Consider the following 21,782-nt stretch of genomic DNA (forward strand, 5'->3'; position numbering starts at 1 on the left):
CCTGGAGATTTATCTACCTTGATGCGCGTTAAGACTTCCAGCACCTCCCTCTCTGTAATATGTACACTTCTCAAGACATCACTATTTATTTCCCCAAGTTCCCTAACATCCATGCCTTTCTCAACCGTAAATACCGATGTGAAATATTCATTCAGGATCTCACCCATCTCTTGTGGTTCCGCACATAGATGACCTTGTTGATCCTTAAGAGGCCACACTACCGCCATACTTAGTGCGGCACACTAAGGACAGATCTAGCAGCCCAAAGCTGAGCATCAAGAGGCACTGTGGGCTATCAGTAGCAGTGGAATTCTATACCAAAATGATCTATAACCTCATGGCACGGAACATCCCCTATTCTTGATCACTATCAAGCCAGGAGACCAACTCTGGTTCAATGGGGAGTATAAGACGACGTGCTAGGAGCAGCACCAGGCATACCTTAGAATGAGGTACCAACCTTGTAAAGCTATACACAGGGTTCCCACATCCTAAACACCAAAAGCAGCAGGCTATAAATAGAGTGAAGCGATACCACAACCAACAGATCACAGCAAAGCCTGTAGCCCTTCCACATCCAATCGAGAATGATGCAGACAACTAACAGGCGGAGATGTCTTTGTGAACATCCAGATCCTTAACCATGGAGCCCAGAACGTGAGAACGAAGGTTGAAATGTTTACAGCTATCATGAGCTGAAAGTGCTAAGTGGATAATCCAATTTGATTCACTCCACGTGACATTAAGAAGCATCTGAGTGAATTCGACGGAACAGAGGCTATCAGCCCAGACATCTCGACTGTAGTGCAGAAGAGCTGTGTAGCAGAGATAGCCATTTTCCTAGACAACCGTTCCAGTACAACAATGGCATTGGTATGTACCTATCAATGTGGAAGCTTGCCCAGGTGTGCCCCAGCACAGAATAAATCTAATGCGGCCAATTACTGCCCTATCCGCCTCCTCTGATCATCAGTAAACTAATGGAAGGAGTCATCAGCAGTGCCATTAGGCACCAATAACCTGCTCACCAACGCTCCATTCAGGCTGCGCCAGAACAACTTGTCTCCAGACTTCATCACAGCCTTGATGTAGACGTGAAAACAATAGCTGAATGCCAGGAGAGGGGAGAGTAGCTGCCCTTGACATCAAGGCAGTCTTCAGCTGCTTCATCAATGACCTCCCTTCATCGTAAGGTTATGAGTGGGGCTGTTTGTTGACAATTCCAGTGTTTAGCTCCATTCACAATTTCTCTAATAATGAAACAGCCCATGCCAACTACAGCAGGACCTGGATAACATCAGACAGGCACCTTTTGCGCCACATAAGTACCAGGTAATACCTATCTCTAACAAGAGAAAACCCCCCCATCTCCTGCTACATACAACACTACCATCATAGCCAAGAACCCCGCTATCAGCATCTTGGGGGTGGGGGGGGGCTTTCACCATTAACCAGAAGTTTAACTGGACCAGCCATATCGACACCGTGAGTACAAGAGCAGGGCCGAGGCTGGCTGTTCTGCGATGAATTGCTCACCCCTGACCCTCAAAGCCTCTCCATTATCTACAAAGCTCAAGCCGGGAATGTGGCGGAATTCTCACCACTTGCCTGAATGCAACTGCAACAACACTGAAGAAGCTTGATGGGATCCAGAACAGAGTAGTTTGCTTGATAGGTGCCATTGCCACTGGACTCAGTATCCACCCCCTCCACCACCACCATACTGTGGCTGCAATATGTATGATGTACAGCATGCACTGCAGCAACTTACCAAGGTTACTTCAACAGCAGCTCTCTCCCCTGGGGCCTTCACCTCTGAGAACGACAAGAGCAGCAATGACTTGGGAACACCATCACTTCCAAGTCACACACCATCCTGACTTGGACATATATCGCCGTTCCTTCATTGTTGCTGGGTCAATATCCTGGAATTCTCTTCCTAACAGCACTGTGGGAGGCACCATCACCACAAGGATTGCAGTGGTTCAAAGAGAAAGCTCACCACCACCTTCTCAGGGCAACTATGTATGTTGCCTAGGCATTGCCAGCATTGTCCACATCCTGAAAACAAATATTAAAAAAAGGAATTACAATGTTTGCAGCCTTTATTTCACAGTAATTATTTTTAAAATCTGTACCTGAGCATAACCAGGTATATGCTCCCAAGGCATGTTAAGTAGCTTTATAGTACTCATAGCAAAAATAAAAAGACTCCCATTACTAGATGGTGTATTACTTGATGGCCCTGTGTATGTAAAAATGAGTCAATTATCTCATGTAATGGCTCCCTCACATTTGTATTGGCACAGCAGCCATGATGCAATTCTCCAGTATTTATACTTCATATTGTGGTCATCCCATCTAGATGCTCTCATTTTGGTAATGAAAGTTGAACAGTTCGCATCTGGGAGTGAAGGTGAGCTAAAAGCAAATCTCTCCAAACTAAATATTTAATTCTAATAATATACAATGACAGCCTTGTTTATGAAAACAAGAAATTAAAACCAGCACAAAATGGACATTAAGTGACTCATGATTTATATATTAAAAATATGCATGTATGCACTTACACACTTGTCACATTCTTAACCCACAATCCACCTAGGAGTACAATGAACCATTACTCCTTTAAAAGTAAAGTCCTCTTTTGACAAGAATCTATTAACAATGGAAATAAGTCCTGTAATTTATTATTTTAGCTGCTTTCATTACTCTACTCAATCCTTCATTGTCTTGTTCCCATCTCAGTATCCTCCCAATTTTGTTACTTTCTTACACTTCTTTCTGGGCACTTTTGTTATAGCCTAGTTATATTGATTGTGCAGTACAGTACTGGCACTATTTGTGTAATGGTGTGAATGAGGAGTGACTAGTTATACCAGCTGCATGTACTTTTTTGTGAGGCAGTGGAGAAATTATGGTGCTCCATGAATGTTTGCTGCAAAGCTCAAATTAAATACTTTGTTCTTTTCAGTCAGTAAAACAAATTGAATGGAAGAATTGAATGAAATCAGACTGCAGGCAGTGCAAAGAAAGCAATGCAAGTCCACAATGCAGAGATTGATCCAAGGCTAGCATCGTTATACTGCAATTCAGGCTTGCATGAGGAAATATGTGGCATGATACAAGTCCTAAAAGTACAGTATAAACAATTACACAAAATACCACCTACTAATCCCCCTCAGTTCAGCAGTCACACAGAAACTGAGATGTGGGAGAAGATTTTGAAGGCTCCCACCCGGCGGAATTGAGCACTAGCACCCCGGAAATGGCGGGATATGACTTACTAGCCCGTTCTTGCTGATGGTGTGGCCAACGCTATATTCCTAGGGGCCTACTGCTAAGCGGCATGAGCGCCCACCTGAGTCGAGCAGGAGGTCCATTTAATATGCCAATCAAGCTCCTATGACATATGTAGGACCCCGATTGCCACGTTAGGACTCATTGGGCGGAGTGCACCGTGCTACTGCACCAAGTCCTCCCCTCCCTCAGACGTACCTTTTTCCATGCCCAGAGGCCAGCCAGGCCGCCTGATAATGCACCGTCTGGGTCAGGTGGGCGTCGCCCACAGTCCACCAGCCCTATGTTGATGAAGCCTGGCCCCTCAAAACGGACTGGGCCTCCCACCGGCAACATTGGGCAGCCTGCCATTTGCTCCACATGCCAGCTGCCCGAAAATCTACCCCATGATGTCCAGATTGAAGACCATGCTAGGACTGCTCCCTTCCACAGCACTAAGTTGGCCAAACTGAACCAAAAATGGCTAAATAAAGTATACGGAGCAGTGTTTCATGCAAATCTCATTACAACAGCTCATAGAAATTTAGGTTCCAGGTTATCTGCTGTGTTGCCAAAAGATTTATTGTGCAGAAACGACAACTATCCTTTCTTTACGCATTTTGTGTTGGAATCTAATTTGTTGGAAGTTCCTTTTATTAAAGATGTGCATTTCTAAAATAGCTGAACTACAAAATATCCAATAAGGTAAAATAAAAGCTAACTGATTTATTTTCATGATAATGTGTGCAATCCCAACTATATGACGATGTAGTGTCTGACAACTATTATAAATTAGATAAAAGTGTAGAATCAACATTGGTGGGTCATAAATTGCGTACTCTGATGTTATAATCCTCATGGATATGTGTATTTGAGAGATAAAGTGAAGATTTTTTTTTGAAGAATGGGTGGAAACATGATCTGACCACACACATATGTACTCTTTATGCCTGCAGTAATGTGCTGTGATATTTCCAATTTTTTCATTTATCTGCAAAATACTAGTTCATCACATTTGTTTAAGCACATAGGATGCATTCATATAGGATTTGTTCAGTCAGTACACATAATCTTTGCTCATTTTGAACTAACTAATTTTATACGTGTTAATATAAAGTTCACTAATTCTTATTTACATGTTATTAACTACTTAATAGCCAGATTTTTTTATTTCAGAAGTGGGGTAAAAATATAAATGAGATCAGTGTAATTTGTTATGGGTTGTTTATGGATCTGCCTTTTTTTAAAAATTCATTGTCGAGATGTGAGCATTTCTGGCAATGCCGGCATTTATTGCCCATTCCTAGTTGCTCTTAAGAAAGTGGTGGTGAGTTTTTCTGAACCGCTGAACAGTGGTTTAATACAACTGAGTGGTTTGCTTGGGCCACTTCAGAGGGTAGTTAAGAGTGAACTACGTTGGTGTGGTACTGGGGTCACAAAGGCCAGACTGGATAAGGACGGCAGGTTTCCTGCCCTAAAAGACATTAGTGAACCAGTTAGGTTTTTAATCCGTTGTAAAACATTCTTTTGTGGTGTGAACAGTAGTGCAGTATACTTAAAACATTAAATTGCACCTCTGTTCAACCACCATTAGCCAGGATTTACTGCGTTTCAGCCTCTGGGGTTTGAAAAATCTTACTGACACTGACATTTCTGCAAGTAACACTTTATTGGATGCTTTTAGGTCTCCTCTAATGTCTTAGTGGATAAATGCACTGATTGATGTGGTGTTAGTCATACAAACCAGAATGTTCCAGATTTAATCACTGGCCAGTACTAAGCCAGGGTATCAATTAGAGAGCTACAATTGGCCTGGGGAAAATAATCCACGGTTCCTGCTCCTAATTGCTGTCTTGTGACTGCCACAGGACTGTGTGTGAGGACAGGATTTGGTTCAGTCGCGATGCCTTCAATGGTTGAATAGTCTGCCAACACTTGCGATCTAAGTTTACGCATGAAAAAATACTATTTAAATTAAGTACTGGAGAGTGGCTGGTGCCTGTGGAACTGTACCCCAGCAAGTCAACACTCGGGAGAAAAGGCCATGTCGTTGATAAATTGTCAATTTTTTCTTGCCAATTTCCCTTCCTCGCCCCCCCTCCCGTTATTCAGTCCTGAACCCATTGAAAGGTTGCTGAGTTGCAGTTCCATACATTCTAATTGCACTTCAGTGCCTCCCCCAAGTGGCTTTTGCTAATGAATGAGCCTGAACATTGTGTTTCAACAGGCTTTTAAATCATGTGGGGTATTGCAGCTGAGCCCGATTAATTCCTCACCCACCATTCACATGGTGCATTTCCAGCAAGAGGTAATGGATACTGCTAGAAGCAGGCACACTTGCTAACCTTCCCCTCCGCCTCTATAATGCAGAGATGCTGAGGCCTGTTGTAACACCCTATAACGATCCCCGCTGAAACCTTCTAATTCAACACAGGAGATCAAACCTGGGGCCTTCCGACTCTATATGGATCAGCTAGCCATTGGATGAACTCACTGGACTATTGAGAGTGCATAATTGTATTTGAAAAAAAGTGTTAAAAGTATAAAAGAGAAATGTAACCCTATTCTGTTTTGGTGAGCATGAATTGTATCCATTTTATGGGAAAATTTGTCTGCAATGCAGTCTCCCTGTAAAAAGAAGGAAGCCAACATGCCAGCACCCATGTGGCTAGAATGGAAATGGGGTGTTAGAAGTTATATATTCCCTGAACAAAGCTGAACTTAGTTGAGAACACCAGAGAATTTATTTACAGGTGAACTTACAACTGAACAATTTTAAGCAGGATTAAGTCTCCTTTTTACTTCTTCCATCTTGTACAATATCTTTATTGAACAGAATTCAATATGTTTTCTTTTCACTTGCTTCATTTTAACCAGTTGTCATGTGGACATCGATGCAAAGCAACCTGCCACCCTGGTAACTGTCCACAGAGCTGCAGCCAGAAAGTGAAGATGAAGTGCCCCTGTAAACGGATTAAAAAGGTACCTATTAATTATAACGCATTATGAAGTTTTTATAACAATAGTATCTCTTGTGTAATTTGCCTATACACACATTCCTTAAGTTGCAGCCCAACCATTTTCATTATTTCACAAAATAACCTTGAAAATTTGCCTTATATCACCTGAACGAGATGCAATGATATACGGTTTGCTGTGTGTTTTATTTTAGAACCGTCAGTCATTTATGTGGACAGGATCATCATCTATCTATATGGATAATTGACAGTTCTAATGGTAAACTGATACAAAAACAACTTTACCTCTCTGTCTGAGTAATTGGAGACTAGTTGCTTTCAACTTGGGGTTATTTCTGCAAGTACTTTGGACCAAAGGAAAATTGTGAAGTCATGCAGTTCTAAAAGGACCCATATGTCAAATGTAGAGAAGAAACTTTTGACAAGAACGGTCAGTGAGACCCCAGTATCTATTTAGAGATTGGCAGTGTGCATCAAAGGTCAGTGTCAATTCAACCATAGTGTTTTGGTTCCTGAGAGATCTCATTCAGACTTGTATTTAATACAAAGAAACATGGGCTCCCAAAATAACTCTAAATCCTTCACAACAAAATGTAAGTTTAATTTTAGAAATTTAAAAGGCAGAATGTAATATAATTATGCACAGTGAAAAATTATTAATTTCAAGATGTCTTCTAAGCCATGAAATCCAGTGAACTGATGCACATTAAATTAAGTTATTAATTTAAAAATATAATTTAAAAATAAGTATAATTATATTCAGGCTTCTCTTGGTAAAGGAATAGTAAAACAAGCCACGTTCTTTTATCTTTAAATGATTGTCTATGTGCATACCAAATGTACAAGGAAGAACTATTCAAATTCAACTAAAGAAAACTGATGTGTCTGCATGCACCAGTCCATGTGTATACATTTCAAAAATCATCTCTCACGTTACAGGACCAGGTGATTTTTATTTTCATGTTTTGTTAATTTTTAATAGGGTAGTATAGGCAGGTAGTTTGGGAGGGGGTGGCATACAAAGCAGCAGACAGAACATGAAGAATCTCTTCTGTCAAAGAGATGCATTGCATTGTTTGATACAAGCCAGCAGTCATTGAAAGGATGCAAAGGAAAATACAGTACTTTGGTTCAATTAGGATCAGCTGTTTTCTACTTATTTGAAACTCCAGAATGATGATCACGCATTTCTGGGTGTAACCTCCAATGGAACATCCCTGTGGCATGCAAAATCTTTTCTTTATTCAATTGTCATTTAACAAACACTAGAACTGGTGTGAGCAAATGCTATTAAGTGTGTCATTAAATGGGTGTTATTTTAAGCTACAGTTTACCTAATCTCAAAATATCAACTATGTCTTTCCTGTGTACATATAGAATTGGTTTTAAATTACCACAACATTCTTTGAAGAATTAATACTAAAGACATTTTGTGTGTTCTGTAAGGAAATACTGTGTTCAGTGGTAACTGAGGAGCAGGTCCTGGTGGAATGTGATGAAGTCTGTCAGGAAATGAAGCAAAAAGCTTCTGAGGTAATGTCTCTTGCCTTGTTACATTATACTCTCAGCTTTGCTTAAGAATGGGTACAAGGAACATTTTCCAAAATAGACTTTGTGAACAAATGAAATCCCCTGTACAACTGATACAATTAATACATTGTATTATTGTATTCAACAAATTAAACACACACACACACACACACACACACACCCCTCATCAGTTTGGTTGTAATTTTTTTTACTCAGGGTTGTATGCTGTACCAGAAACACTGTCAGAAGCAGAATCCATATAGCTTTTAAAAAAGAAGTGAATAAATATTTGTAAAAGAAAAAATTAAAAGGGTATGGGGAAAGGGCAGAGGAATGGGACGAAAACCAAATATTTAGGATCATTTCAGAAAGCTGGCATAGGTACAGTGGCCACCTTTTGTGCTTTAAAATTCTATGATTCTGAGTATTTGATATCTGCTACAGTTAATAAAATACATTTTTGTTAATTGTTTAGAAAGTTGAGCAACAATTTTGGTCATCAAGTCTTATCTCAATTTGGGGAAAGTTAGTCAATAGTTTGAATTTATCTTCAAATGACAATAAGTAATGGTGTATTGTAAAAGTCGCAACATCTTGATGTACAATTTCCACATCTTCAGTGTTGCATTTTTGTATTTATGAATTTTGTATTTTTCTTTTATCTCTGAATATTGTACGTCATACTTCTTTTTATGAATGGCTTGCCACACTTGCAGTGCCTGAATTTGTGACGCCCCTCCCAGGTTTTGCAGTACCTTTCTGGGATGATGTGATTAGAGCTACCAACGAACATTCAGTGGGGAAAAAAAACTTCATAACTACATCCCTGAGATCAATCATTACACTTGTTTTTTTTAAATTAACTTTTGCATTATGAAAAAGCCTAAATGCTGCAAGTACAAATAACCATAAATTTTCAGCAATCCAAATTCATCTAATTTGTTGTTGTAATAAATTTCCTATTTATGTTTCAAACTTTGTTGCTGAAATCTAATTTTCTGGTGATGGTGATTCCCCAACTGAATTACCAGTAGTGCATAGAAACATTAGTTTGTTTCAGATTTAAAACTTCCCTGAAATTGACAACTAGGTGATTGGAAAAACAGCAAGAGCTTAACTTTTGATAGGAAATAGTAAATCCTAAGCTAATTACTCTCAAATTGAACAACTGTAATATTAGTCTAAACCTGGGCAGCTGGAATTTGTAATCTTTTTGCCATTACTAAGCTACTGTTTCAGAATGAAGGTGGCATTTCAAATTGGAGAGGCCCAAGAACTGTATTGGGTTACATGTGGAAGCTTGCATACTGTCAACTTCATTGTAAAGCATATGTTGATTAAAATTGGCCAGGTGGCTTGGATTTTTCATGGATCTCTTCCAATTTTGTGTTATTCCTTTTAATATGAGAGCCTCACAAGTGACTGCAGTATGAGTAGGAGCAACAATTTGGATTTCCTCTTTCAACTTGTTCAAACAGATGAATAATTGCATGCTCTATGAAGCCCACATCTGGAAAAAAAAATAATCCATTTGAGCAATGAAAATGCAAAAAATTGTGTTAATTTTAATATTGACTAGTGGTTCATGAAAATTAAAATACACTAATTTTGCATGGCGTAGTTTTGAGCTAGTACTAATCGGTCACTGACTGCAATCCATTCCACAAACAGTACATCCAATAAATAGTGTCACTTCTGATCCAGAATACAGATGAGTCTACAGGAATGGCCACTGCAGGTTTCAAGGTCAAAAATACAAGCGATAGTTAAATAATAGAAATAATTATTCATTTAGCTATTTGGAAAATATATTAAATTAATGCTTTCTAGTGTAGAAACTAATTTATCCAAAAATGTATGTGATCATTTTAAAATCAGATTTAAATGCTGATATAGACTATCTTCCTAAAATGCCTGCATCCTTTAATAAAACATAAGTTATGAATGTCAGAGTTTAATTTATCCCTGGGTCAGATAGTTATTTTTTAAAAACTGTTTCTTCAGATAAAGGAAGCTGAAGAGAAAGCAGCCCTTGAAAAAGAAAGACTAAAACAACAGGTAAGTAGCCTAGAAACCAGCTGAGAATATCTAAATTGTAAAATAATAAGACATGGATCAAAGTTTCTTAGCTTTGAACAAGAATCGTTCAAACTAATGAAGAGGATACGTTTAAACAACACATTTGTTGGGTTGATGGTTGGGTGGTGAATTGACTTTCTTGCCTATTTCATCTGATGCTACTTGACAGGGCTGTATTGAGGTTGAGGGAGGCAAGAGTACTGCTATCAGTCAGTTGGGTGAGGAGTGGCATTAATGCAATTCAAAGAATGTTTAGCACTTACAAAAGAGAAAATAATTCTATTGTTACTGAGTTGCACTTTCCTGTTATTAGAACTAGGTTCCTTTTATGTACTTATTATACTACACTATGCATATAGTTTACTTTGTCAAAATGGTTCTACTCTATCATCTCATTCTGAGGTAGATAATGCATGCTTGCAGTCCTGTCCGGCAAATGCAGTTTGTGGTATTTCCTCTCTCTACTATGACAGGATTGTGTTTATCGCCATCCTTGGGCTTTTTCTTGGTATTCGTATATTTTTATACTTATATTAATTATATATATTATATTACATCCCGGCTGTAGTGCTGAAGACTTGTGCTCCAGAACTAGCGCGCCTCTAGCCAAACTGTTCCAGTACAGCTACAACACTGGCATCAACCTGACAATGTGAAAAATTGCCCAGGTATGTCCTGTCCACAAAAAGCAGGACAAATCCAACCCGGCCAATTACCGCCCCATCTACCTACTCTCAATCATCAGCAAAGTGATGGAAGGTGTCGTTGACAGTGCTATCAAGCGGCACTTACTCACCAATAACCTGCTCACCAATGCCCAGTTTGGGTTCCGCCAAGACCACTCTGCTCCAGACCACATTACAGCCTTGGTCCAAACATGGACAAAAGAGCTGAATTCCAGAGGTGAGGTGAGAGTGACTGCCCTTGACATCAAGGCAGCATTTGACCGAGTGTAGCACCAAGGAGCCCTAGTACAATTGAGGTCAATGGGAATCAGGGGGAAAACTCTCCAGTGGCTGGAATCATACCTAGCACAAAGGAAGATGGTAGTGGTTGTTGGAGGCCAATCATCTCAGCTCCAGGACATTGCTGCAGGAGTTCCTCAGGGCAGTGTCCTAGGCCCAACCATCTTCAGCTGCTTCATCAATGACCTTCCCTCCATCATAAAGTCAGAAATGGGGATGTTCGCTGATGACTGCACAGTGTTCAGTTCCATTCGCAACCCTCAGTTAATGAAACAGTCCGAGCCCGCATGCAGCAAGACCTGGACAACATCCAGGCTTGGGCTGATAAGTGGCAAGTAACATTTGCGCCAGACAAGTGCCAGGTAATGACCATCTCCAACAAGAGAGAGTCTAACCACCTCCCCTTGACATTCAACGGCATTATCATCGCCGAATCCCCCACCATCAACATCCTGGGGGTCACCATTGACCATAAACTTAACTTGACCAGCCACATAAATACTGTGGCTACAAGAGCAGGTCAGAGGCAGGGTATTCTGCTGCGAGTGACTCACCTCCTGACTTCCCAAAGCCTTTCCACCATCTACAAGGCACAAGTCAGGAGTGTGATGGAATACTCCCCACTTGTCTGGATGAGTGCAGCTCTAACAACACTCAAGAAGTTCGACACCATCCAGGACAAAGCAGCCCGCTTGATTGGCACCCCATCCACCACCCTAAACACTCACTCCCTTCACCACCGGCGCACCGTGGTTGCAGTGTGTACCATCCACAGGATGCACTGCAGCAACTCGCCAAGGCTTCTTTGACAGCACCTCCCAAACCCACGACTTCTACCACCTAGAAGGACAAGGGCAGCAGGCACATGGGAACAACACCACCCGCACGTTCCCCTCCAAGTCACACACCATCCCGACTTGGAAATATATCGCCGTTCCTTCATCGTCGCTGGGTCAAAATCCTGGAACTCCCTTCCTAACAGCACTGTGGGAGAACCTTCACCACACGGACTGCAGCGGTTCAAGAAGGCGGCTCAGCACCACCTTCTCAAGGGCAATTAGGAATGGGCAATAAATGCTGGCCTCGCCAGCGACGCCCACATCCCATGTACGAATAAAAAAAAAATTATATTTTTATACTTATAGTTCAAATATTATGGTGCCAATATTTAAAAAGGGAAAAGGGCAACAAGTCAGAACTGAGAAATTATCAGCCCATTAGCTTGAACTTGGTTACAGGCAAAATTCTAGAAGGTATCATTTAGAGATAGTCTATATTACTGCCTGGACACGGAAGGTGTTATCAGAGACTCATAAATACAAACATACAAAATAGGAGCAGGAGTAGGCCATATGGCCCTTCAAGCCGGCTCTGCCATTCAATTAGATTGATCTTTGACCTCAACTCCACTTTCCCCCCGATCCCCATATCCCTTGTTTCCCTTAGTGTCCAGAAATCTATCTATCTCAGCCTTGAATATACCCAACGACTCAGCATCCACAGTCCTCTGGGGTAGAGAATTTCAAAGATTCACAGCCCTCTGATGAAGAAATTCCGCCTCATCTCTGTCTTAAATGGCCAACCTCATATCCTGCGACTGTGCCCTCTAGTTCTAGACACTCCAGCCAGAGGAAGCAACCTCTCCGTATCTACCCCTCAGAGTCTTATATGTTTTAGCGAGACCACCTCTCATTCTTCTAAACTCCAGACAATATAGACCCATTCTACTCAACCTCTCCTCATAGGACAACCCTCTCATCCCAGGAATTAATCTAGTGAACTATGTAGTATGTAACAATGTCTTGATAGCTCAGCAAGTTTCTCTAGTGAGTAGCCAAGCCAGACAGAAGTTGAATGGTTCCAGGTTCAATACTTGATTTGGCTCGACTCAACATAGCTTCTGGAAAAGAAGGTCTACCATACCAATATAGTTGAGATTTTTGAGAAAGTTACTAGGTTGCTGGATGAAGCTAACCTAGTTGACATTGTATTCTTGGATTTTCAAAAAACTTTTGACACAGTGCAACACAGTAGGCTACTCAATTAGATAGTCCTGTGGAATTGGCAGGCCGATCTTGGGTTGGATAAAGAATTGGTTACATTCTGGTAGGCAGAACATTATTAATGATAATGGTTCTGTGTGGAGACCGGTTACTACTGAAGTCCCACAGGGATTGATGTTAAGACTGTTGCCTTTCATTATTAACGATCTAGATGAAGGCGTTGGCGGGACTGGCTCGGAGTTCACGGATGATACTAAGATTTTGTGAGTGTTAGGACCTTAGATGAGATAAAATGATTACAATCAGATCTAGATGTGTTGGGGGAATGAGCCCATGACTGGCAGATGTCATTTAACATAGATAAAAATAGTGTTGTGCACTTGGATAGACCTGATTCCAAGCAAGTGTATATGATCTGGGATCCGAACTAAAGACTGTTGAGTGGGAAAAAGACCTAGGTGTTATAGTAAATGAATCTCTAAATGTTCACGACCAGTACTGTGAGGCTATAGCAAAAGCAAATAGAATATTAGGATGCATTGCTAGGATAATCCAATATAAAACTAAAAACAACATACTGTCCTTGTAAAAGATGTTGGTTAGGCCTCATCTGAAATATTGTGTCCAGTTTGGTCGCCTCATATGGTAGGTGATATAGGGGCCCTAGTAAAGGTTCAGAGAGGCCACTAGGTTGATACATACCTTGAAGGCCCTTAGTCACTACGATCGGCTGAGAGAGCTACCTTTTTACTCTAGAAAGTGTAGACTTCGGGGGGATTTGACACTAGTCATCTGTGACTGGGTGGATACACTATTTGAGTTAAATAGGTTAAGGAAAATCAGGGGACATGCATACATAAGCATAGGTCTAGGTTAGATGCCAGGTGGTTTTTCTTTTAACGGTGGGTCATTGACCTTTGGAACATGTTGCCAGCTCTTGCAATGAATGCAGATTCACTGCTAGTGTTCAAAGGGAAACTGGATGAGTTATGGCTGATATCACTGCACACAAAAGGTAGGTGGAGTATTGGGTGATGTGACTCATGGTCACAGTGATCTTCTGGAACTCACTTTTATCGCCTTCAAGCATTAGAGAGAAATTTCCCAGATTTTTTTTTCCACTGAATTGGCCTAGAGTTTTTTCTCTTTTTTTTGCCCCTCTCAGGATATTACATGGCTGCTGGTGGGTTGGGAACATTGGGGATCATGATGTTCGGTTGTACTATGAACCTATGGGTCAGGTTTGATGGACCAGCTGATTTTTTTTTTCCTGTCCGTCATTTACATATGTTCATGAGATTTACAATGTAAATGGGATTGGCTCCTATATTAGACAAGGAATATTCTGGTCTCTTTGCATCAGGATTACACTGGCCATTGCTTTCCAGTGGGAGATCTATCTCACTCAGCAGGGTGAGAAAAGGTCCACGAGGGCTGGTTTGGTGCTCCCATTTTTGCATTTCATCTCTTGCCAAGTTGGAAAGATAACCATTCTGATTAACAAAGGATTTATTTTTTGAAGTTCCTGTAATTTTTTTTTATTCATTCATGGGATTTGGGCGTTGCTGGCAAGGCCGGCATTTATTGCCCATCCCAAATTGTCCTCAAGAAGGTGGTGGTGAACCCCTTCTTGAACTGCTGTAGTCCGTGCGGTGAAGGTACTCCCACAGTGCTATTAGGTAGGGAGTTCCAGGATTTTGACTCAGCGATGATGAAGGAATGGCGATATATTTCCAAGTCAGGTTGGTGTGTGACTTGGAGCGGATCGTGCAAGTGGTGTTGTTCCCATGCGCCTACTGCCCTTGTTCTTTTAGGTGGTAGAGGTCGCGGGTTTGAGAGGTGCTTTTAAAGGAGCCTTGGTGAGTTGCTGCAGTGCATTTTGTGTAGATGGTGCACACTGCAGCCATGGTGTGCGGTGGTGGAGGGAGCGAATGTTTAAGGTGGTGGATGAGGTGCCAATCAAGCGGGCTGCTTTGTCCTGGATGGTGTCGAGCTTCTTGAGTGTTGTTGGAGCTGCACTCATCCAGGCAAGTGGAGAGTATTCCATCACACTCCTGATTTGTGCCTTGTAGATGGTGGAAAGGCTTTGGGGAGTCAGGAGGTGAGTCACTGGCAGCAGAATACCCAGCCTCTGACTTGCTCTTGTAGCCACAGTATTTATGTGGCTGATCCAGTTAAGCTTCTGGTCTATGGTGACCCCCAGGATGTTGATGGTGGGGGATTCGGCGATGGTAATGCCGTTGAATGTCAAGGGGAGGTGGTTAGACTCTCTTGTTGGAGATGGTCATTGCCTGGCATTTATGTGGCGCGAATGTTAATGATTATTGGGCCTGCTGTATGCTGGTAAACAATAATGGGGTAAAAAAATTCCACATCTGTGCTCACCGGTCTACAATTTTTGCCCATTAGACTGAATGAGCAGAAATCAATGGCTGGCGAGCACAGAAGTGGAATTTCTACCCTTGTATTTTTCTGACGATATGACCGTTTAAATAACTACCAAGCAGGTCATCTGCCATAAATGATTTGGTCAGAAATAGATTTGACTATTTCACTTTTCCACTGCGTATCACCAGATGATTTATTTCAGCCTGAACTGTTCGGGGCTTTTTTTTAAACCAAGAAAAGAAAACTGACAATTAAATATTTGATTTCTCTGAATCAGAAGGTTGTTTGTTCAGACCCCATTGAAGGACTGGAGTGCATAACCTGGGTTGACACTTTAGTGAATATTAAAGGAGTGCTGCATTGTTAGAGGTGCCAAGTTCTGGGTGAGGTATTAAACTGAGGCTCTGTCTGCCTGTTCAGGTGAATGTAAAAGATCCCATGTCATTACTTGAAGAGCATGATGTTCTCCCAGTTTCCTGGCCAACATTTCTTTCTCAACTAGTACCATCAAAAACAGATTTGCGGTCATTTATTTGTTGCTTATGGGATCTTACTGAGCACATGTTGGCTGTCCCATTTGTCTACACATCAAAAGTACTTCATTGGATATGCAGCACTTTGGGATATTGAGAATGTGATAGATGCTATATAATGCAAATGCTTTCTTTCTATGTAATCTGGCTTAAATTAATTACCCAGGCTAAAGTGAAAGATTGCATGTACATCATAAGATCAGAATTAGGGATGTTCGTTGATGATTGCACAGTGTTCAGTTCCATTCACAACCCCTCAGATAATGAAGAAACCCGTGCCCGCATGCAGCAAGACCTGGACAACATCCAGGTTTGGGCTCATAAGTGGCAAGTAACATTCGTGCCACACACGTGCCAGGCAATGACCATCTCCAACAAGAGAGAGTCCAAGCACCTCCCCATGACTCAACGGCATTACCATCGCCGAATCCCCCACCATCAACATCCTGGGGCGTCACCATTGACTAGAAACTTAACTGGACCAGCCACATAAATTCTGTGGCGACAAGAGGAGGTCAGAGACAGGGTATTCTGTGGCAAGTGACACACCTCCTGACTCCATCATCTACAAGGCACAAGTCAGGAGTGTGATGGAATACTCTCCACTTGCCTGGATGAGTGCAGCTCCAACAACACTCAAGAAACTTGACGCCATCCAGGACAAAGCAGCCCACTTGATTGGCACCCCATCCACCACCTTAAACATTCACTTCTGCCACCACCGGCACATCGTGGCTGCAGCACCATCTACAAAGATGCACTGCAGCAACTCGCCAAGGCTTCTTCGGCAGCACCTCCCAAACCCGCAACCTCTACCACATAGAAGGGCAAGGGAAGCAGGCGCATGGGATCACCACCACCTGAACGTTCCCCTCCAAGTCACACATCATCCTGACTTAGAAATAATCGCCATTCCTTCATCATCGCTGGGTCAAAATCCTGGAACTCCCTACCTAACGGCACTGTAGGAGTACCTTGACCACATGGACTGCAGCGGTTCAAGAAGGTGGCTCACCATTGTCTTCTCAAGGGCAATTAGGGATGGGCAATAAATGCTGGCCTTGCCAACGACGCCCACATCCCATGAATGAATAAAGGAAAAAAAAGAAACATTGTGTCACGAGAAGCAAAAAAAATTGTCAATTTAATAGGGTTGTCAAAGTTAACCTATATGGAGAAGTTCCATAACCCTGAGTTATTTACTAAGATTTAGAAATCCACTGACCTTTTAGCCTGTAATGAAACTGGTCTTGAGAGCCTGGGGAAAAGTAAAACCATTTAATTTTTCACTTATCTGCAACACTGTTTAGCAAAAATAGCACTATTTTGTGTAAAGCAAATAGCGTGAAGGCTACCATAATTTTTTTTTCAAAAAACAATCAAAAAAGGGAGGGTAATCCCTACAACTGGCTCTTAGAAATTCAGATGTTCTTCACATTCTGCTGATGAACAATTTTGAGTGGTTTGGCAAAAGTATCATGCTACCATTTTCCTGCCTTTAATTCACATTTTCAGTGAAGAGACTGCTAAAAATGATGTCTGAACATCAGCAGTACTTCCATGTACATCTATGACCCTGTATTTGAGTCCCTGAACAGTTGCCTTGTAAACCAGTCGCAGCAATGTCTGAGTGACATTTACAGTTTCTCTGATAAATGATTAAAAAAAAATTGAAAACTCTCCTTCCTGCTGCCATTGCTTAAAAAATAAATGATATGTGTGGAGTACGATATAGTCGTTGGAAGATTTTTGTGTCTCTAGAATCTTATTTTTGTGACCTCAGTTACGTATTGTGTTATGATTCTTCTGAGGCAAAATAAAAGAACCAAATTAGTTTTTAAATTTTGAAAACTATAGTGATTGGAAAGAGAGGAAACATTAGATTTTGTGTTTTTTTTTTCCCCCACTTTTCTTCCCTTATAACCGCTCCTCTCCTAAAGGCAATAACTCCTGCTTGACTACAGTTCCACAGAACCCGACAGTACCTCACCCAAGTGGCCAGTCTTCGTGTGAGAGCTTAAACAGAGTGTCAGCGAACTATTTCACTCTGGCAGGCATAACAATCAAACCCAATCCTGTTCTCGCCCAATGTCTGCACATGCACACTTTCCAGCAAGGGCCATTGGATAACCATCAGGAGCTGAAACCCTGGACTGACTTTTCTTTTCCCCTGCCTTTCAAATCCAAGAGTACTGATGTCATTTATATTGTCCCAAACGCTACCCTGGCTGAGCTCAGCTCAATTAGCTAAACTAGAGATTGAACCTGGGATTTTCTGGTTTATGTGGGTCCATACCACATGGGGTGTGGTGCCTTTACCCCTGAATAATTGGCAGAGCTATTTCATGTTTTTTTCTCTCGTATGTTCCCCTTAAGCCCAAAGATGTTCATGAACTAAACTTTATTTGTATGGCATTTTATCCAGGTGGAATTAGAAGCCTTTGAAAAAAGACTAAAGGGTCGCCGTAAGAAGAACAAGAGACGGGACACAGTGGAGACCAAAGAAACAGCTTGGCAGAAATATAAGAAATACCTGATGATCCCTGTCTGTGGAATTATTCTGGCAATGGTTATCTTTTACCTACTACAACTCAACTGAAGAGATTGGAAGCGATGGTATGGTCAAAATTAATTAGGAAAAAACATATCTATTAGAGTTTTTTTTAATTTTAATTACACTAGGATGAATCCCACAACTGAAAAGATTTTTTTTGTTGAGCTTGCTTCCAGCCTACAAAAGTTTACAAATGTCATCAATAATAATGTTATAAATGATTTATGCATGTGACAGACCACCATTAATTTTCACGTGTGAATGCTCATATAATATTGTATGAAAACTCAGGCAACACATTCTGTGTATATTTAGGCATGCATGGTGATATCTCACTGAGACATTTAACAAAAGATGTCACTGTAGATAATCCTATTTCATACGTAGAAATGTTAATTTTGTCTTAGGAAAAGACAGCTATAGATGTTGATTGCATTACAATTGTTAATGTTCTATTTTCTTTTGTGTGAACTTGGGTTAAGTATGGCCAGTTTAAAATATGCAAATTGCTTCACTTTTTAGCCTATGTAGACCTTTTAATTTTTCACCCTCAGTCTATTCAGTTGACTGTTTATTGAAAGTAGTAAACCAGCACAAGCAGAGTTAGGTCTGCCGTGTGAACCAGTAGAGGTAGCATAGTTGACCCCCAGCTAACTGGAATGTTGTAAATTGCTAATTGCCTTCTCATCAAATAATCCTTTGCTGTTTGAGATCAAAAGGCTGATGCTTGTCAAGCTGGGGTTATTTTGGGCACTTTGCATAGCAGTATAAATGTTCAAAACACATCAACAAATTGAAAAGTAGCAAGCATTGAGACACCACTAACGGCAAAGCACATAGTGGAAAGTTTTAAGCCTATGCTCATTTTATGTCTAAGTGACTGAATTGCCCCGCTTCCCTATTATATTTATCATGGAGAGTTGACTGATATTACCCTTTCTTTTCACAACCCTAATGTATATTTTATCTTTTGACAAAAAGAAAGATTTGAGGCCAGATGGTTAAACATTGCATTTCTAAACATCAGTTATGTAGTTGTATTTAATTTTGCAATCTGCTATTTAAATATACCAGTAATTTAAAAATTATTGAAAACTGTCTGAAAGCTCACTGACCTTTACATGTTCTGTAAATTCATTTCCATGGGAAATTATTGATAAACTCAAAACAATATAGTCACAAGATATTGAAGGTATTTAATGCAGGACAATACAAATGGTTTGCATTGTGAGCCATGTTATATGTTGCCCTGAACTGGAATTTATCTATGCTTTCTGCTGAATGTTGCATTATTTTTCTTGATCTATGGATTAATAAATTATTGTGTTCTGATTCATGGTGGTAATTCTTCATGCTGTGCTGTTCTCTAAAATAAAACTGAACACATCCATTTACTAGAAAAGAAGTGTAAAGATTCTTTCTCACTCATTCAACTTCCATATACAGTTGAATAAGCTGTCAGCCAAAAACAGAGGCAAGGAAGGAGATGCACTGGAACATTATTGGCCATCTTCTTCCCTCACCCGTGCTGTGTGTGCGTGCACACATCTGACTCTAGAATTGGACTTTAGCACTTTTGCATCTGCTGATAGCAGTAGTTCATTCAGTTAGCATACTAAAAAAAAAAGTTTTAAAGTCCATTTTACATTGCTCACATAAATTTGTATCTTTAATAAGTGTTCCAGTAGGTTTTCTGCTGTTTGGATGATAACTTACTGAAATATCTATGGAGGTTGAATGAGAGGATTTTGTGAATGTCTGTCAAGATTTGTAAACTTGTAAGTCTCATTGAGTTTTGAATTTCTAGAATTGGAACATATTTTTGTTCCCACTTTCCAAGTTGGTTAATGGAGGTCTATGGCACTTCAGTCGATGTCAACACCCACATTCAAAAGATGTCCATCCTTCATCAACTATGAGAAATGTTTGTTATTTACTGATCTTAACATACTTTTCTGTTGCAATCTAAAGACTAGGGTCCATATTAACATTGAATTCACTGGAAGGAAATACTTCAGATTAGAATGCATCATTTTGAAATAGTCTTCTATTCTGGGAAGATTGACTTCATAATTGAGACCATTTAAAATAGCTGTACTAACACCAGCCAATATACAGGTGCCAGTGCTGAACCAGAGTTGGAGTGATATGATTCTCCTATCCACTGGAGCTACAAGCACCAACTTCAGAATACAATGATTCTTAATGATGCAACTCCCAAAAATGCTGGAAGAAGTTGATTAAGGGCTTCGATGTTTTGACTTCACCTTCTCTGCTAATGATCTTCTGCTGCAGGATCAGTACAGTTTCAGGAAAGATGGACACAGATTTGGGAGGCAACAACATGTTGGAGAACTTTGGAAAGAAAAAGGAGGTTGGAGATGAGGCAGTAGTTTACAAGGACACAGGGACAAGGGTGGTTTTTTTTGAGGAGAGGGTGATGATGACTGTTTTGAAAGGGAGGGGGACAGTACTCAGAGGAGAGAACCTTTTACAATGTCAGCTGGTATGGGGGCCAGGAAGGGAAGTTGGGTTGCCAACAGTTTAATGGGAATGGGGTCAAATAAGTAGGAGGTGGGTCTGATGGTCAAGATAACCTTGGAGAAACCATGAGATGATCTAGCATGAGGAAAGTAGAGAAAGAGACTGGTTCAGGGCTGCGGCAGGGAGGAGCACGGGAAAGGGAGGGAAACAACAGAGGCAGCTGAAATGGATGATCTCAATCTTGGTGACAAAGAAGCCCATGAGCCCCTTGCACCACTTCGAGGTGAGGGTGGAGAGGGTTTAAGGAGATGGTTGACGGAGAAAAGAAGCTAGAGGTTATATGTACTCTCCAAGGGTTATCTGTACTCTCCCAGTGTTATCTATACTATCCAGGATGATCTTGGCATTGTGGGTGGTATTGGCAGAGGAGAATGAGGCCTGATAGCGCTTGCTGTGGTCCAGTCAGATTTGGTGATAAATAGCTAAACCAGTTGTACACCAAGTCTGCACCTTTAGACTTCAGGAAGCAAAGATTGGGGCCTTATCTGGAGGATCGACCAGGATGGGAGAGAGTAAAGATTTTCTGGAGACAAGGGCATCAAAGGTGGACAGGAGGGAGTGGTTGAGTAAATTGACAGCTTTAGAGGTATTGTGAATGAAGGGCCAAAGGATAGGCAGTTGGGATTTAGAAAGTGCAGTTGGAGGTAACACGGGGAAGATAAAGTGGTGAGAACGCTTAGAGGTTTGAGATGTTTAATGTTTTGAAAGAGACACTTTAAGTTAAGTGTTGTAAACTAGCCAAATCTGTTACTTTAATTGTTCTGTTAATCTTACTTAATAAATTCAATTTATAATTTTTAGCCTAAGCATTATGGTCACATACATCAGTTGTAAAGTTCTGGATTGTGTGATATCTCATTATGTTTACAGTACACACTTAGGTTTTTGGGTCTTTAGATTTTTATTTCTCTGGTTTTAGACCATTTCTG

The 21,782-nt window shown here is 40.8% G+C and overlaps 1 protein-coding gene across 2 annotated transcripts in view; it reads left to right on the forward strand.

The window, feature by feature from the left end:
• The window catches only part of nfxl1 (nuclear transcription factor, X-box binding-like 1), a 177,853-nt gene extending 158,210 nt beyond the window's left edge, over nucleotides 1–19,643 (forward strand). For both annotated transcript variants that reach the window (XM_067988151.1, XM_067988158.1), the window contains exons 19-22: nucleotides 6,157–6,261; nucleotides 7,704–7,790; nucleotides 9,792–9,845; nucleotides 18,181–19,643. In XM_067988151.1, coding sequence (XP_067844252.1) covers nucleotides 6,157–6,261; nucleotides 7,704–7,790; nucleotides 9,792–9,845; nucleotides 18,181–18,354 — 420 coding nt within the window. In that variant the 3' untranslated portion in view covers nucleotides 18,355–19,643. The remainder of the gene's footprint in view (nucleotides 1–6,156; nucleotides 6,262–7,703; nucleotides 7,791–9,791; nucleotides 9,846–18,180) is intronic.
• The last annotated feature ends 2,139 nt before the right edge of the window (nucleotides 19,644–21,782 follow it).

The sequence above is a fragment of the Heptranchias perlo genome, chromosome 1 (genome assembly GCF_035084215.1).
Source record: "Heptranchias perlo isolate sHepPer1 chromosome 1, sHepPer1.hap1, whole genome shotgun sequence".
NCBI classification, from domain to species: Eukaryota; Metazoa; Chordata; class Chondrichthyes; order Hexanchiformes; family Hexanchidae; genus Heptranchias; species Heptranchias perlo.